An 18,119-nucleotide genomic window follows, 5' to 3' on the forward strand; every position below is an offset into this window, starting at 1 on the left:
TTTTAAGACAATTTATTTACAGAATAACTTTTTATGCAATGATTCAACTACAATATATGTATAACGATTTGTATATGTGAAGACTAGATGAGACAACAATTTTTACTAATGGTATAAGCAACAATGGTGATTTACCTACGATATCAAAATTATAGCTCTGTAGGCTAGATGAGACAACGATTTATACATGTGAATGATATATTATTAAACAAAATTCACACACAATTTATGTGTTTCATAGCTTACTTTCGAATTGAACTGAGTCTTTCATAAAACAGAACAATATAAGACACTACATTAAGTTTCACAAGAAATGCAAACATCCTCCCAACATTGATTACATACCAAAAGACTTGTAAAACTGAAGCCATCATTCTAGAACAACTGGTCAGGATGATTGAAGATTTTAACATTGTAGTGCACGTCTGTAGGGTATTGCTGCATGTTGGAAATTACACAAGTTAGATATTGATAAGTTACACGTAATGTAATTTACATATGAAGCAATATAATGTATTGCATACATGTTCATGTGAAAGGCTTGATTGCTTTTGCTTAGAGGTTGGTTGTTTCTTAGACCTTTTCTTGCCAACCAATTCTAGTGCATCGTTTGTCCTCCGATGACTGCGGTTAGAGATAGGTTTCCTTTTGATACCCCTTGCTAGGTGAATTTTTTCATCATAGTCTACAATGTTGACTCTTGACTTGTTGAAGATGATGTTTATGCTTTAGCGCAACTTCTCATGCGGGTCAAGAAAAGCATGATTTTCACCTCTGATGTTCTTTCTCATTTTCTTGAACTGGGCTTCATGAGCTGCAACAGACTGATGGTGAATTAACTGCACATTTTCAAGTAACTCCCTTGACACTTTTCTCATGCATACATAGGCTTCTTCACTTTTTGATGCCAAATCTGCAACATGCATAAGTGACCTACATAATTGTTGATAACAGAAGGCTATGTGGCACTTCTCATCAACACCAGATTGACTGACATTATTTGTATCCAGCAGTTCAATCTTTGATTGTCTCGTCCATCTTCGCATTAAATATGACTCAGGTATTTTTTGTATCTTCTCTTAATTAAGTGTCTTTAATGCATGACGACATAAAATACCTTTGAATTTATACATTTTGCGCATACATTCAACTATTTCATTGTCAACATTGTATGTAACATGTGCTTCTTGCCTTTTCAAATATTCTTTGTCCTCCCATACAATATGGTATTTATGCATATTCTTGGTATGCATGTGTCCTTCTATGTTGCAATTCATGACCTGTATAACCTCCTTCTTAATACATTCAAATACAGTTAATGGATACAGATCTGCAGGTCGCATCAATATTTTCATGTTTAAAGTTACAGGGCGTGTATTGAAGCATTTCACATCTTGTTCCAGCTCATTCTGTCTAAGACAGTCTACAAATAATTCATATTGTTTCATGAAGCAAAACATTGTTAAACATGAATACAAGGTTTTCTTCAGTGTGGCATGCATAGATTCAGCTCTTTGTGTGATTATCATACCTGCACAAAAGTATTGTCTTTCATATGCCAATGCCCACTTCTCTTTTTCTGCATATAAATTTTGTAACCACACACAGTCTTCAAGGTCGTACATTTGAATCATTTCCTCTTAATCACACATAAAGGTGACCTCGTCTACGCTCTCAAGTACACACTTTATAAACTTTTTGTCAAACCTTGTCTTCTGATTAAATATGTATCCTATATTCTTTGTTGCACTTTGAAAGATATGCCACAAACATAGGTGATGATGTGCATCTGGCCATACATGAGACACTACAGACATAATTGCGTGATTACCATCTATAAGTACAACTTCAGGTTGTTTCTCATTCATTGCCTGTGTAAATACTATAAACAACCACTCAAAGCTTTCCTTTGTCTAGTCATACAAAAAAGCGTCACCTAATATACAACTCTGTGAGTGATGGTTTACTCCGACAAACTGCGGAAATGACCATTGTTCAGTATTATTCTTCACTGTCATATAAAAAACAAGCACATCATTGAAGCATTCATAATCTACTCTTGACTTTGAATCTGCCCAAAACATATCCACAACATGTTCATCTTCATCCAGTTGCATTGCATTAAAGAAACCAAGGTTAATGTTCCAAAGAATATATTTATTCATTCTTCATGTTATATGCCATCTTCCTTCTTAAGAGATTTCTTAGATCCATAGGTGTGAATGGCACATTCTCGCAACCACCATCTATGTGCGTGCATAAATTGTATGTTTTCCTTGGTGCAATGTCGACACTATCAGCTATTTCAGCAATTGCAACATGCACTTCAGTTACTTTATGATGTGACCTTAATATAGGAGTCATAAATGAAGTTGCTAATTCATGGTTATGATCACTGTATTAAAGTAAGAACTACATATTTTCCATTTGGAAGTCTTCTTAACACCATTCTTGCTGGACATCCACATCTTGAATCTAGCTTGCTCCTTGTTGGATTTTCACTTGACTTCTTCCAACCTTCCTTGGAACAAACATATATCTTTATCACCACAACACCCTGTGCATTTTTTGATCAAGAATACCTTCTAACGCTGAAGCCAAGTTTTAAGGCATAATCATTGTAAAATTTATATGCAGCTTCTTCATTATTAAACTGCATTCCTTCTACGGGAACAATGTCAAGTGTACTATCATATACATTCCCAGTGCATGCACCTTTATCAAGTGTACTGTCATGATCGTCTACCTCATTAGCGAATTACATTTCTTCTGCTGAAACATTCAAGTCAAGAGCGAATCCAATGCATGCAGCCTTCTTATCATGTGCATCATTAGTGCACATGTTCACTTCTTCAAGTGTGTTATTAGTACATATGTTTAATTCTCCATAACTTCCCAATGATTGAGATAGATCATCTTCACTGCAACCAGATGATAAGCTCACCACTGTCATAAGCAAGATATCAATTTGTGTTAGCCAGCGCATATGTTTACTACGATTTATTCAAGATGCATATAACAACGGATACCGATAAGGTTAAGCAAGTCAAAGAAATGATTGAATGAATCACAGTATAAAAGCAACAATGATTTGTTATTTGCTTATACTACGCATTGAGTTGTTATTTACCATGCCAATAAAAGAAATAATTTGTCGTATATGTGTGTTGACGATAGTGATTCACGTGACAACGATTTAATTATATCTACAACGTTGTGAAGTGATTTCAATAGAAATCGCTAAATGAGCATCGATTTGAATACGAAAATCGTCACTGCAAGCGCGCAACAATGTATTTTCGCACACACACGTTTTAAAATTCTTTTTATAAATATCTTACAAATCAATACTAGAAAACACATAATATATTACAAATCGATACATCAATTCAACATAATAGCTTACAAATCGACACTACAAAACACATAATATCTTATAAATCGATATACATATCGTATAATATATTACAAATGGATACAAAATTTTAGCATAATATCTTATAAATCAATATTAACAAACATAATAATATTTCACAAATCGGTAGTATATTACTACAACCGTGATTTGCGTTATATTGCATATACTGAGTGAATAGACGATACCAGATGGGGTAGAGGCCCTTCCTCGCATTTGTAAACAAGCATTATTATCAACAGGTCCTAGCGTCTTACAAATATCTTTAATTTTTCAATCATCGAAAAGACAACATCCACCTGCAATAACAAAACAATGCCTTAATGGCACTCACAATGACATATGTTCTTCAACAATAGCATGATGACATGGAAAGATACTCAGGATGCCTTAATGGCACTTGTTGGAATGTTTGTGCATCATTGCTTTTCTTCATACTACCTAACGAAAATGAAGAAGAAGAGAAGATTGTAAAAAGAGATGGCTGACAAATGCCCCTATGATGCCCACCAGTGATCGAACCAGTCAATCGATTTATAGTTATCTCCAGGAGGTAAGAACAAACCCGAGAATGTTTTGTAACACAAGGTAGGAACGAGAATGTGGCAATGTGTTGTAACACAAGCTAAAAACCAAGGTGGGAACCTAGACTCGAGATGACGGCAAAGGTTGCTCCGGCGGCAGCAGACGACAGTAAAGGGTGCGTCGTCAAAGGGAGCTCCTGTTACAGAAGATTGTGCATCGTCAAAGGGTGATCCACTGGCAGCATAGGAGTTTACTGCTTAGGGCAAAAATGAAACGTTTGGACTTTTTGAAGAGTTAAGATCATCCTCTTTTTTTTTGGATGGAGGACATTTTTGTCATTTTCTCGAACCCTCGTTTGATGGCGAGAAAGGGTACTTAAGTCTTTGCAACCGCACTAGATTCCGATGCTAAGTGATGCCAACACACACGGGGATACGAGCCCCATGTGCTTATATACGTGGTACTCATTCGGACCCCCGAACACGCACTGTAGCAAACCCTGCATCTTCGGGGGAGAACATGCAACACCCTCTCTAGGGAATGAGACCAAGACCAGGTTCTGAAAAGACGTGTGGTGTGAAGGAGGATGCTTGAAAGACACTCGGCCTTGTATTGGGTAGTTAGAGGCAAAGAAAGGATGGTCAGTTCATTTTGGGATCAGCAATTCGGGTGGGAGATTCAGCTAAGGCGAAATCCATTGTCGACCATATTTGAGGAGTGGATGGGACTCATGAGGATGTTGGCTCCATTAAGTCCGAATACCAATTTGGACGCCCCATGCTGGAAGCACTCTTCAAATTGGCTCATACTCTCTCTTCTTGTTACTGAATGCTTGGATCACTGGTGGCCCAATGGCTTTCGATAACACGCTATGGGACCAAGTTTTCCCAATCAGAGGATCTCTCACGGGATGGCTGATTCTCCAACAAATTATTAACTAATCATGTGATCAAGAAAAGAGGATTTAGTCTACCTAGTCAATGCGTTCTATGCAAGGGAGAAGAGGAAAACTCATCTCATCTATTTTGGGGCTGCACCTTCACTAAAGGATTGCTTCACTCGTGTGCATTTGTCCCCTCTGGTGACTGATCTTAGAGAGGTGTTGATTGCCAAGTTTATCCGAAGAGGGGGCAGGAAGATCATCTTCGCACGGCGGTGTTTTGTACTGATTACATTACATGACGTCTGATATGGTTGCAAAGAAATGATAGGCACACATGGACGCCTTGCTCGAACTTAGGCACAGAATTCACTTCAAGTGGTAACGTCTACCTGAGCCGTTTATTCTTCATTTTAACGTCGGAATGTAAAAGTGGAAGAGAGTGACAACGCGTCATTCTTACTGTAATTTCTTTTCCACTTTACTGAATATAAAACTGAATATTTTTCTTTAAAAAAAGTCCTTGTTATCTTCCATATATGATTAATAACTAAACAAACTGAAGTACTCTTACAAGAGAGGGGTGTAACCTCTCTCTCTCTCTCACACACACACACACACACGGACGCGCGCACACGCACAATATTTTCCTTACCATAACGAAATGGGCAATAAATGCTTATTTTCTTAAAAAAAAATGAAAAGCAATAGAAGCCATGTTGCACATTACATGGTATTTTTTTTCTCTCACTAGCAGTAAGCAATAATGACAAATCATGAACCATGACCAACAACCATGCCTATCATTAACATGCTCGTGGGAATTTAAGCACAGGAATTCCCATTTTTATCGAATGGCGAACCACCAAACCGGAGAAAAAAACTTACAAGGGATATAGGAATTAAAAATCACAGTAGGAAGCTGCTTTACTTTCGTTTTTAAAATGAAGATGGGGGACACTAAAAGTGCCAAAAAAGCTAGCTCAGTTTTTTCTCAGATTGCAAAGGAGAAGTACGGGTCTCCCACTTTGACTCGACCTGCACTCTTTCCCTACTCAGAGAGAGAGAGAGAGAGAGAGAGAGAGAGAGAGAGAGAGAGAGAGAGAGAGGTGCAAAGCAACAATTGAAGGGATGAAATTTGAGAATTAAAGCAATTAATGTGTCAATCAAGAGAAATGGAGAGGCTGCAGATTCTGAAGTTCTAACGAAGAAAGAGAAAGAGTTACAGATGCAGATCAAGACTCACATTGTCCTTCGAAGATGATGCTGGTGAGATCTGATGCCCGAGCCTGGGTTCGAGCCCTGGGCTCAACGACTCAGCCCCTACGAATAACTGCAGAGGGAGGGCTGAGTGCTGGTACCCCTCGTGGATGTGGCCGTTTTGGACCAAGGGGACTCTCCACAGAGGCTGCAGAGGGCTCCCATTGATCGTTTGGGGCGCATTGGGCAGCCACGAGTATGAAGTAGGCTCGAACCCACCAAACACGGTTCGGTTCATGACCGGGAACCGATGATGTTGGTGGTGGTGATAATTCACGAGCCCATAGTCTGGACCTAGGCTCAAACCCACCCGTACTGGGTGTGCCATGGCCGACTGCGGGTGCACCCTCTTGGCGTGCTGTCTTTCTCTCTTGTGTGCGTTTTGATGGCCTCCTAATGCCTGAGACGTAGGAAAATTCTTACAACAATAATGGCATTCGAATTTCCTACTCGTACTACCACCACCGCCACTGCCACCGTTGTTGTTATTGTTGCTAGTGTTATTGCTGCTGCTGTTGTCATCCTCCAACTCTTTGTTGCTCTCTTCACAGACCGTCTCATCTGAGTCTTTCTCCTCCATGGTGCTGCCATGGCTTGGCTTCTTCTCACTGAATTCTATACCAAAGAGACGAATGGCCTTCTCTTTCTTGCTTCTGTTACTATTATCATTGTTATTGTTGTTGATGGTGGTGGTGGTGGTCGCATCGTCATGCAAGACGCCGGATCTGATAAAAGGTAGCTGCGAAAAGGAGTCGACGGAGGCTGGAATGCTGGCCAGCCCTGCGCCGACCCTGGAAGATTGGAAATTCATGAGGGTGAGCTCAGCAAATGAGATGCTCGCCATTAGAGGGCATGATGGAGAGCCTGATCAGTTTGAAAGGTAAGGTATGGAGATATAAGGAGACTATCAGTAGGCATCAAGAGGCACTCTTTAAATGGGTGCTGCTCATTTCTTATGACCCTTCTGCGCTAGCCGTCTGACCCATGACTATTGCCTCTCAAAGCACCCCTTCTTTCATTATCCATCCCTAAGAGAGAGAGAGAGAGAGAGAGAGAGAGAGAGAGAGAGAGAGAGAGAGAGAGTATATTTAGGAGAGGAGCGCAGCACCCATTGGGAAAGAAAGAGATAGGGAAAGAGAGAAGATCAGAGAGAGGGAGAAGAAGGGGTGATGGCGCATTTGGATTGTGATAAATCTGGATAGGAAGACAAGGCTGTGATGAGAGTACTCTGATGACATAGTTAAGGGAGTGGTGGTGGTGGTGGTTCTTATTCCGGGTACTCGCTTTCAGGGCATTGGTCTCTTTTATATTTATGTGCATCCATTCAGACTTTGAGTTGCAGTGGGCACTGCTGTCTCTCATGTGGTCCAGGGGCTACCACTCAAAGTATCCCACCAACAACTCCAAATGGGAGTGAATAATCACCTTACAACCCAAATTACGTAGGGCTCTCCCTGTCTGCTTCCCCTTTTTACACACATGACCTTTCCTTTATCGACAATCTCATTCACGTTCCTGACTTTACAGTGTTACTCCAAACCAAAGCCCACAGACCATGCAAGGAGCCGACCCCCTACCAACCAACCCACTTTTGGGACCGCATGGTCTGACATGACTTGGTAGTCCATGGTTGAGCCCAGCCTTTCTCAATGATTTCGTTATTGTTAGTCTGAATAGGTAGAGTCATGGCATGAGTTGAATATCCATATTACTTGGGTTGGTGCACTTGGCTACCTAGCGCTTACCGTAAGCCAATGTTGTCAGTATCGGTATCAAGCCTGAATAGTTTGGCCAATGATGCAGGTGAATGGCCGATACCGATTCTCAAGTGAATCATTCTGAATCGGTTAAAAATAAAATATTTCCTGTCAATCAAAACTTAACATGTGTTAAAAACATTAAAATAATAATAAAAATTAATTTTAAGAATTTTTTATATTTATTAAAAATAACTAATTGCTATAGTGATGGATGAGCTTGGTTACATCAAGGATCTACTTTAAGCCCTTTCCTATTTGCTATAGTGATGGATGAGCTTACGAGATCAATTCAAGAAAATGTGTCGTGGTGTATGTTGTTTGTTGATGATATTGTTTTGATTGATGAGTCTAGAGCTGGGGTTAATGCTAAGTTAGAATTATAGAGACAGACATTGGAAGCAAGAGGTTTTAAGTTGAGTAAGAGTAAGACAGAATACATGGAATGTCAGTTTAGTAAGCAACGAAGTAGTGATGGGAGTGTAGTGAAGCTTGGTGAGCAAAAAATACCGGTGGATGATTCTTTCAAATATTTGGGATCTATCATTCAAAAATATGGAGAAATTGATGGAGATGTAAATCATAGGATAAAGGTTGGGTGGATGAAATGGAAGAGTGCAACTGGAGTGTTGTGCGATCGTAGAATGGCATTGCGGTTGAAGGGAAAGTTTTATAGGACGACTATTAGGCCTACTTTACTATATGGTACGGAATGTTGGGCTGCCAAGAGACATCATATTCAAAAAATGAGTGTAGCTGAGATGCGTATGCTGAGATGGATGTGTGGAAATACAATAAAAGATAATATTTCGAACAAGGAGATACGTAAGAAGGTAGGCATTGCACCCATTGAAAATAAGATGAGAGAGAATTGTTTACGGTGGTTTGGATATATTCGACGAAGGCCTAATGATGCTCTAGTTAGAAGGATAGAGAAATGGGAAAATATATTAGTTAAAAGAGGTCGGGGTAGGCCTAGGAAGACATGGATGGAGGTGATAGGAAAGGATATGAATGCTTTGAACCTCACCGAGGACATGGCATTGGATAGAAATGAATGGAGGAGAAGGATTCATGTGGAAGACCCAAAATGATTTTCTTTGTTGGTTCATATCGTCGGCCCAAATTGTTTTGGGATGAAGGTGTAGTTGTTGTTGTTGATGTATTAAAAATAATTGATTCAGGTTAGTGTCGTATCGATTTTCATACACACTCGGACGTGTGTCCTGATCCTTTCGTATTGTAAAAACAGATTTTCTCTAGCTTAACTTGCACCACATCCCAAAGATACAAAAGGACTGACCCTATGTCAGGTTCGTGGGGATTGGGGTCATGTCAATGGTATTTTTAATTGAGAGAGGATCACCTCATAGGCACCTCTGTAGGCAAGGGGTGCTTTGGATGCCGTTCATCTTAAAAAATAAAGGGTACCCATCAAAACAATGAGCTTCATTGTGAGCCATTCATTTTAAAACCATTTCGATGGCATCCATCCGAATTAGGAACGACATCGAAAGAAAGAGTGGGGCTCATCCATGTGATGAACATCCCATTTGTACCGGTTTTGGATGCCGTTCATCTTGAGATCAATGGCATCCAAAGGTGTTCAGATGGAATATTGTCAAAGCTCACTGTGACATGATCCCATTATTTTTTATTTTGTTATATGATAAACCAATGTTGTCAGAATCGTACCAGACCCTGCAGTGAATCGGCGAATTCAGATTTCGAACTCAAATTAGGTGAATTGATCACTTTTTAACCAACAATTGACACGTGCCAAAAAAAGTTTTAAAATAAAAAAGTTTTAAATTGACACGTGCCAAGAAAATATTTAAAAATAAGTTTTTTTAAAAGCAAGCTGAGTTATAACCCCTGTCGGTTACACTGTATCATTGGGTTTTGAACTTGCAACATCCCAACTAGGGATGGCAGTGGACAGATGCAAGGGCGGGGGACAAGGTCTCTACCCCCGCCCCATTTCAAAATCTGAACCTTCATCCCCGCCTCCATCCTCACACTGGGATGGATTTTAACCTCCACCCCCGCCTCCATCCTTGTTTCATGTTCTCCATCCCCGGTCCAAACGGGGGTGACATCGGGCGGGGGCCATTTCCCCTTAGTCTATAGTCATCCCTTAAAGAATTGGGGATGGGGGCGGGGCGGGGCAGGGTGGGGCTAGGCTAGGCGGTGATTGGGACAAGGATTGGGTGGGGCAAGGAAAAGCTTAAGTCCATCCCCTCCTCCATCCCCGCACGGGGATAGATTTTAACCTTCATCCCCGCCTCCATCCCCGTTTCATGCCCTTCATCCCCAGTCCAAACAGGGCGAGGCGGGGCGGAACCCCGTTGTCCCCCGGTCCACTGCCATCCCTAATCCCAACACAAGATGACGTACACTACCAGACAAGCGGAGCCCCAGTTGGTATTTAAAAATAAGTTGAGTCAACTTGTTTCGTATCAATTTTTGGCTGAAACGATACAAATCTATTGATTTGCAACAATAATGACAACAATGTGATAGTCCTACTATCAACTATCACAAAAAGAATGAACATCCAATAAACTTGGAATGAATAGGGAAGATTAGCACGGCCTGTTCAAAGATGGCACTAACAAATCAAGAAACGGTCCAAAATTTTCTTTCAAAAAGAAAAAGCATGCGGTGATCATGTTTTAATGTTAAGTCTAATAAGTATTTCTTAATATTATTTTTTGGATGATCAGTATTTTTTAGTAGTATTTTTTGATAGTCAAACTGAGGTTAGGCATACCCCTACCCGTTCATTGAATGTAAAGCTCTAATCTGTATGCAAAATCACCCTTTCATATATGGGGGATGATCTTTTCATGATTTGTGCATTCTTTCCAGCTAATCTATTACCCTTGTTATGTGTTGTATCTCAATCAATTTGTCATGAATTGATTAGTAAGGGATAATGCAGAAAACTTAAATTATTCACACAAATGATATCATTAGAAACTAAATAACCAACATAGAAGACATGAACTAAGACAATTTTTCTTTTATTAACAATTTGGGTGAATTTAACAACAATCAAAACTGACAAGCTGACATTGATAACAGTTTGGGATCATTGTGAGACCAATTTGATGAGCTCTTACACTAGTTGTCACAATATTTTTCTCTGTGTCTTCCCGATTCATGCAAAGAGGGAGATTGATGGGTTGTTTGGGTCATGTAGCAGGCAACTTGCCTTAGGTGAAGAGCTACGTAAGCCTAGCGAAAGCGGATTTGAAATAGTGCATATCTCATGCACGCGTAACACAACAACGACATAGTTGAACAAGTCGATAGAGTAAGGTGATGTCAAAGTCTTTAGAGTATGAGCGTTCAAGCTAACGAGGGATGTATGTTTCCTTCATATAATGAGTGCACGAGCAGTCAAGGGTCGATAGAGTCAGCTATGCATCTGAATAAGCATCACAAACATTAGAGTGAGCATCGAGTTTTTGAGCCGCACCGAATTTGAAGTATATTATATTTCGACACTTACGGACCCCGTGGTGCGCAACATGCACCCCACGAGTAACCCCCTATTGCGATGGAGAAGACCTCTCTGTCTCTATCATAAGCCCGTTGCTAGTTTGACGTAGTGAAGCTCCTTAGCCAAGAAGAATCATTGTTGCTCGACATGCACTCATGGAGCCCCTCGCAAGGTTGCGAGGTTGGATGACAGGGTCGGCGACAAGAGTGAGCCCCCGCTTGCTTACTGATGCTCATGGAGAATTTGCATACTCGTGAGCACCCACATGCACTTTGATGTACTACTCATGAGATATAGGGGTTTTTCACTCTGAACCGCACAGTGGTGTACCAATGTAAGTCAAGAGGAAGGTCCCCTATATAAGTGTTATAAGCGTTGACTCTCGTCAATAGGAGGAACTCTAATATCCCTTGAAAATGCATAACTTTTGTTCTTAATGGAGTTCACAAAAGTAGACTTTGTATTTTGCCAAAACAACTGCACCAGGGTCTTCGTCACATATGAATGTATTAGTGAGATTTTGATCTTTGCTCGATAATTCTCAACGTGTAAGGAGATGTGTGGTTTCAAAATTTGGGCAGGATCCCGTGGGCACTGAAGTGGCACCTCGAGATGAAGTAGCTCATTTTAGTGTTTTGACTTCATGGACGTGTCCCCACTTATGATTGAGCAGAAAATACTCAACCGTGACAAATGAATTTTGCATGAAAAGCTTTCGTTTGCGGACACAAAGTTGAGACAGGCTGCGGGTGGCATAGCACCTCCGAAGCATGGCACATGACTGCGGGTGGCCAGAGAGACCCCGTGGCACGAAGCTGAGCAGATGCACTTGAAATTTGTCATCACATTTAGGCTTGCTTGTTGAGTTGTTAATGAGCAATGTACCATTGTATGGTGCTGCCGTCACATGCCATAATCAAGGTATGGGCTTTACACTTAGCAACGCACGTGTCACTATAAGCCCTACCGTGTATGCCGCTTTCAGCCAATGACGAACAAAATTAGGCACAACCCCACTCATTCAGCTCTCACATTCCATGGTTCCCTCTATCGGAACTACTGCTTCTTGAAAGAGGACCGTTTCCTAGGTTTAGTGATTCGTCCGACTGCACATGGATTGAGGAGAAACACAGCCTACAAAGGTGTCCCTACTGGATAGAGCTGGCTTGTGTCAACCTAAGGCCATGTCCAGCCCTTCATTGAGATGTAAAAGCTACTTTCTTACCAGCTTTGACGTAAGCGTTTTGGTAGTGGTAATTAACTATCATAAATACCAAACGGGGCTCCGTTTGTTTGGTAGGAGCTCTTAGTGCACGTCACTGGACGTTGCAAGTTCAAAACCCAATGCTATGTTGTGTAACTGGTGGGATCTGCCTAACCACAGCTTAACTACCATAAACGGCAGTCGTAAATAACAAAAGTACCCCACTTGGTTGTCATTAGACAATGATGCAATTGGTTGTAGTCATTACACAATAATTCAATCACATATTAATTATAGCTTCTTTAAATATAAGGCTAATAGCATAAAGAAACAAGCCAACCTCACTACATTAAGTTCGACATGGTTTGTTTAGCAGAAAGCAAACTTTGCATCAAGTTGTTTAAGCATAAAACCTTGATTTTTCTTCTTATCTTGAAATTTGGGTAAATTATGCACCGAAGATTTTTTAATCTATGAGGAATGGTGTAATTCAAAACATGTTTAGTACCAAACAAGCCCTATGGATGTGATTTACATACTAAAAAATATATTTTAGATTGGTCAATTGGATTATAAAAATACTTTTTTTTTCTTCAAGAGCTTAAAAATCAATGGTCAATTGGAAAAAAGTTGGCTAAACTCGTTAGTCCATTGCCCTCGAGTACATGAAACTGCTTTTTTTGTTTGGAGTAGACACGCAAAATATGATCTAGATGGTTTGTTTAGTAGTAAACATGAGTTGGATTGAAGTTGATGAGATATCTAGATAGGTCACACTAATATAACACAGAGGTCTGGGATTATTAAATAAAAAATGTGGTTGAGTATCCAATATTTGTCTATGCAAACTTTTTAAGAGCTTAAAAAATCAGTGATCTACGATGCGTTGTAACTTCATTACTGAAAAATCATGTTTTTATGTTGAAAGCCACCAATGCTTGCACCAGCCTATGACTTTTTGCTAGAGCCTAGAGAGTGTTGTCACAGTCCAATGCATCAAATCAATAATCTATTGATCGTGGTTGCATACTAGGCTTGATTTATCCTCAAATAGGTTCGTAATAATTTAGGGCAGTTTACATGCGACACTATGACCCTCGCTAAAAGAAGCCCCTATACCTCATAAATTATGATCTTGAGGCCAAGGACGGTTAAACCCAGTAAAATACCAAACCAAGTTACTTGGCCTTAGTCAACAATACTCATTACTGCTATGGGGCAGCTTGATAGTACTAAGAACATAGTTGATTATAAATTTAGATGAAGTGTCTCCCTAGGTCTCTATCAAGGTTGTTAAATGCGATGAGGCGAAGTGAGGCATTGAGCATGTTATGAAGCGAGGCATAAGCCTCGAGGTGTTGAAGAGTAAGCTTCATGATCAAAATAATAAAATATATAATATTAATAAAATAGCAGTGGTAAATGGTTTTTTAATAAAAATATACATATATGAGTTTGTTATATACATATATGATTTTGTTTGATGGTTGATTTAGTAAATATAAGGTTTTTGAAGGACTTGAAAAATAAATAGCTCCCATTTTTTTTAAATTATAACCTTGAATTTGTTTCCATCAAAAACGGCCTAAACAAAAAAAAAAAATCTTAGTGATGCATATAAATATTTTTTTCTTGGACATATCAAATGCATACATGCAATAGAACTATCATGAAACTATAGTTTTTCAGCAATGCACTTTTGCGCACATCTCTTACTTATGTACAGGTATATGTAAATTTAAGTTAGTTATACTAATGCAAGATTTTTAGTGGTTTACCACCACGCAATTAATTGGGAGCTATTAATGCTATTGAAACTTGCATCAAACATTTAGCTGAAATCATAGTGAGGGCAATCCAAACAGTGTTATATTTGAAATTATTTTAGATAATTATGTATTCAAAGCAATTGTAAGAAGGTAGGTGTTGCACCCATTGAAAATAAGATGCGAGAGAATCGTTTACGGTGGTTTGGACATATTCGGCGAAGGCCTAATGATGCTCCAGTTAGAAGGTTGGAGAAATGGGAAAATATATTAGTTAAAAGAGGTCGGGGTAGGCCTAGGAAGACGTGGATGGAGATGATAGGAAAGGATATGAATGCTTTGAACCTCACCGAGGACATGGCGTTGGATAGAAATGATTGGAGGAAAAGGATTCATGTGGAAGACCCAAAATGAATTTCTTTTTTGGTTCATATCGCTGACCCCAATTGTTTTGGGATGAAGGCGTAGTTGTTGTTGTTGTTGTATGTATTCAAAGCAATTCCAGAACGCTTCAGGTACTGAGGGTGCGCCTCAGTACCTTGAGCGTGTGCTTCGCCTGTGAGGCGTACGCTTCAAGTACTGAGGCGTACGCCTCTCACAACACTGGTCTCTATTAAACTTAACGTAATGAAAGGTTTTTTTTTCCTTGATAGGGAAGCTAGGGTTAGGCAGGGTTTTGGATCAAATGATATTCGAAATAACCATTAATGATGATTTTCAATTGTTTTGTACCGGATGCCAAATCTCCCAAAAATACTTTTGAATGGAGGACCCCTGATCAACCAGGATGGGCCGCGATTTTCAATATCACTTGATCCCATCTCGTTAGGCAGACCCCTACCAGTTCATTAATAGATCAGATCACAATCACAAATCTTCAATTGCATCGGCTTGAACCATTTATCAAATGTGTGTGATTTTCCTCCTAATAACGTTTGGAAGAAAAAAAAAACAAAGAATAAAAAACAGGAAACCATCTAAAACCAATTATCAAAGGTGCATTAGTCCAACAATATTAAAGGAAAGGATGACAAATATAACATAATAATCATTGTAAGCAATGGAGGAAACTTTAGGTTTGGTTGCGTTTTTTGAAAAGTTAAAATACTGTTCAAAAGATATTTACTTTTAAAATCTCATGAGATTTCAAATCTCATACGACCTCACGAGAAAGTGAATCTTAAACAAATGAGATTCACTTTTAATATCTCACTTTTGAGTTACCTGCTTATACGAGGCTTGCTTTTGGGGTTACATGCTACAAAAGTTTTATGTTTGATTGATTTTAGGATATTGTTCAACATACCTTGGTTGTTGTTTTCAAGGTTTTATTTTTAGTAAAAAGAAAAAGTGAAAAATATAAAAATGGGGAAGGGGAGTGATGCGCTTTCTTTTTTCTAACTATAAAAGAAGAAAATAATGCAACTTCTTCCTTTTGTTTATTACATTTTTAAGGTTTTACTAATTTGGGCAAGGGCGTAGCCCAGTCCTGCCTCCCGAAACAGTTAATTTTTTTTTTTTTTAAAGCCCAGTCCTAGCCCAGCCCTGATTCCATATGAAATAGATTTTTATCCATTTTTGTAGCCCAGTCCAGTCCTAGCCCAGCCCTGATTCCATATGAAATAGATTTTTATCCATTTTTGTAGCCCAGTCCAGTCCTAGCCCAGCCCTGACTGCAGCAAATAGTTTGATTTGTCCATATGAAATAGATTTTTATTAATAATTGTAGCCATTTTTTTTATCTCAAAAAAAAAATTCGGGGCGCCCCGAACCCCCGACTATCGCACAAATATATATATTTTTTGCTACACCCCTGTTTGCCCTCCCCCCTCACATGAATCCTAGCTACGCCCCTGAATTTGGGTATGTGGCTTTTACATGAGTTTCAACTCATTTAATAAATTTTAATGATTTTTCCATCTCTGGCACTCAAATTGCTTTATCGGGTGCATGTTTGACCCATTTTGCCATTATTCCCCCCCTAACTCTAAGCATCTCCATAATTCTAAGAGGTGCTACTCATACACTAGTCGCTTTCCTCCCCATCTACCACCAGGCCCTCCCCTTTAGGCTTGTGGCGTAGATGGAGTAGGACACATTTGTTGCCTTTACCACCTTAAATGACCCCTACCATGTCATTAAAACCCTAGGGTTTGTGTTGCTTTCATCTGCCCCACACGCAACCCTCTAAAACACCTTTCACAACAGATACTCTCCATTCAATCAAACCCACCCTTAATAATTAAAAGGAAAAATGGGGGACCATGTCCTAAAGGCCGACCAGACCCCTTCCTCCCTCCTAGAAAGGAGTCAACATCTCAAAAAACCCTAGTTCTCCAACTTGGGCATGGTCTTGACAGAAATCATTCCTCATTGGGCCTTCATTGCTAATCCCCCTCTTCTTCTTTTTCTTGCTAGCATAGTTGGCCTGAGTGTGACTCCCTCCACCCACTGTTGGTGCAGTACTCCTCCACAACGTGGGGTGTCATGGATTGAGTGGACTATATGGGGTTTGTGGAATCAAGAAAATATCAATGTCAGATGTTAACTGCACTGGAAGCACGAGGGCAGAATGGATCCACGGAGATGAGGATGAATCAAAAGATTAGGTGTACGAAAATGTCTTAATGGAATGAACAGACATGGAAAAGGGCCATGGTCTTTCATGGGTACGAGACAGGGAGACGTTGTTTGGGATACTTTGTTGTCTATAGGACACGATACCGCATGCAAACATGCCATGTGACGTGCTATGTCAAATTTTTATCATATTTTATAATTGTTAATATTTTTTTATGTTGTACTAAGAGACACACGAGTTTGGGGCCCTTCATGCTTTGTCACGTTGTTAATGCATCTTATAATTTTTTCTTTTGTGTTTTATTAGGGGACACGCGAGTTTGGAGACATTGTTGTATAGGGGACACGATGCAACACACGCCATGATGACATGTTTTTATTAAATTTCTTAATTTAATTTTTTTTTATGTTGCACTATTACTAAATTTATTTTTAGACTAAAAATACATTTACTATCTTTCCGAACAATCATGCATTTGCACGCATCTAACACAGCCATCGTCGATTCGCATCCTTGTGACAGAGGCATGAGGGTGAATTAGAGCCAAAAGAGTAATATGACACCCTTTTGGTCACTTGCATTCAACATCAAGCTTTAAGCAAAGGTACACGGATATAGTGAACATTAATGACTTGATGGGTATGTAAGAGTAAGGAATGATCATGTTGTCGGATGGGAACCAGGACCACAGCACCATGTATCAATTAGCTTCTCATATGGCCAATGAAAAAGCATTGCACTTGGTCATGTTTCAGTGCCCAAGGGAAAACAAATAAAGCAACTGTCATTTTTCATCCCTAAATGAGCTTAGTTTAACATGAAATTGATAGTAATGAGTGGCGAACAGGCCCCAGGGGGTTGGCCTAGTGGGGTGGGGCCTTGGCTTCTAGACGAGTAGTCAAGGTTCGATTCTCATTGGCGTCACCCTCTTCACAAGCCAATCCGTAGCATAGGTCCAGGGGTCTGGGGTCCTAGTCTCGAAGTTTTATGCTGCCGTTATGACGACTGTATGTATGGCAGGCTGAGCCAGCACCACCATGTCTTCATGGCAGGTTCGGTTTCTTCCGGTTATAAATTCAAAAAAAAAAAAAAAGGAGTGGCGAACGGCTTTATCTATGGTCCTTCTTTATGAAACTTTTTGAAACATTTTTTTGTATAGCCAATCTTTTTTTTTTGGAAAGAAAGGAAACAAATTATATTAAAAGTTGAAACATGAATAGGTT

At 39.7% G+C, this 18,119-nt stretch overlaps 1 protein-coding gene and 1 non-coding gene across 2 annotated transcripts; one reads left to right on the forward strand and one right to left on the reverse strand.

Moving 5' to 3' along the window:
- Positions 1–2,863: 2,863 nt before the first annotated feature.
- On the reverse strand, positions 2,864–7,346 carry LOC149846909 (zinc finger protein 8-like). Its single transcript, XM_089996654.1, has 2 exons — positions 6,067–7,346; positions 2,864–2,946 (listed from the first exon to the last, which is right to left on the reverse strand). Exons 1-2 carry the CDS (start codon positions 6,922–6,924, stop codon positions 2,941–2,943), a joined length of 864 nt encoding a protein of 287 aa, XP_089852780.1. The 5' UTR covers positions 6,925–7,346; the 3' UTR covers positions 2,864–2,940.
- Positions 7,347–10,373: 3,027 nt separating this feature from the next.
- Positions 10,374–10,478, forward strand: LOC149846910 (U6 spliceosomal RNA). The gene has a single exon (XR_016430686.1). It is a non-coding gene; the product is annotated as a U6 spliceosomal RNA (small nuclear RNA).
- Positions 10,479–18,119: the final 7,641 nt, after the last annotated feature.

Source organism: Nuphar pumila, chromosome 2, assembly GCF_984573655.1.
Source record: "Nuphar pumila chromosome 2, dmNupPumi1.hap1.1, whole genome shotgun sequence".
Lineage (NCBI taxonomy): Eukaryota > Viridiplantae > Streptophyta > Magnoliopsida > Nymphaeales > Nymphaeaceae > Nuphar > Nuphar pumila.

Coding starts and splice junctions, on each gene's coding strand:
- LOC149846909 (XM_089996654.1), bottom strand. CDS start 6,924: ATGGCGAGCATCTCATTTGCTGAGCTCACCCTCATGAATTTCCAATCT.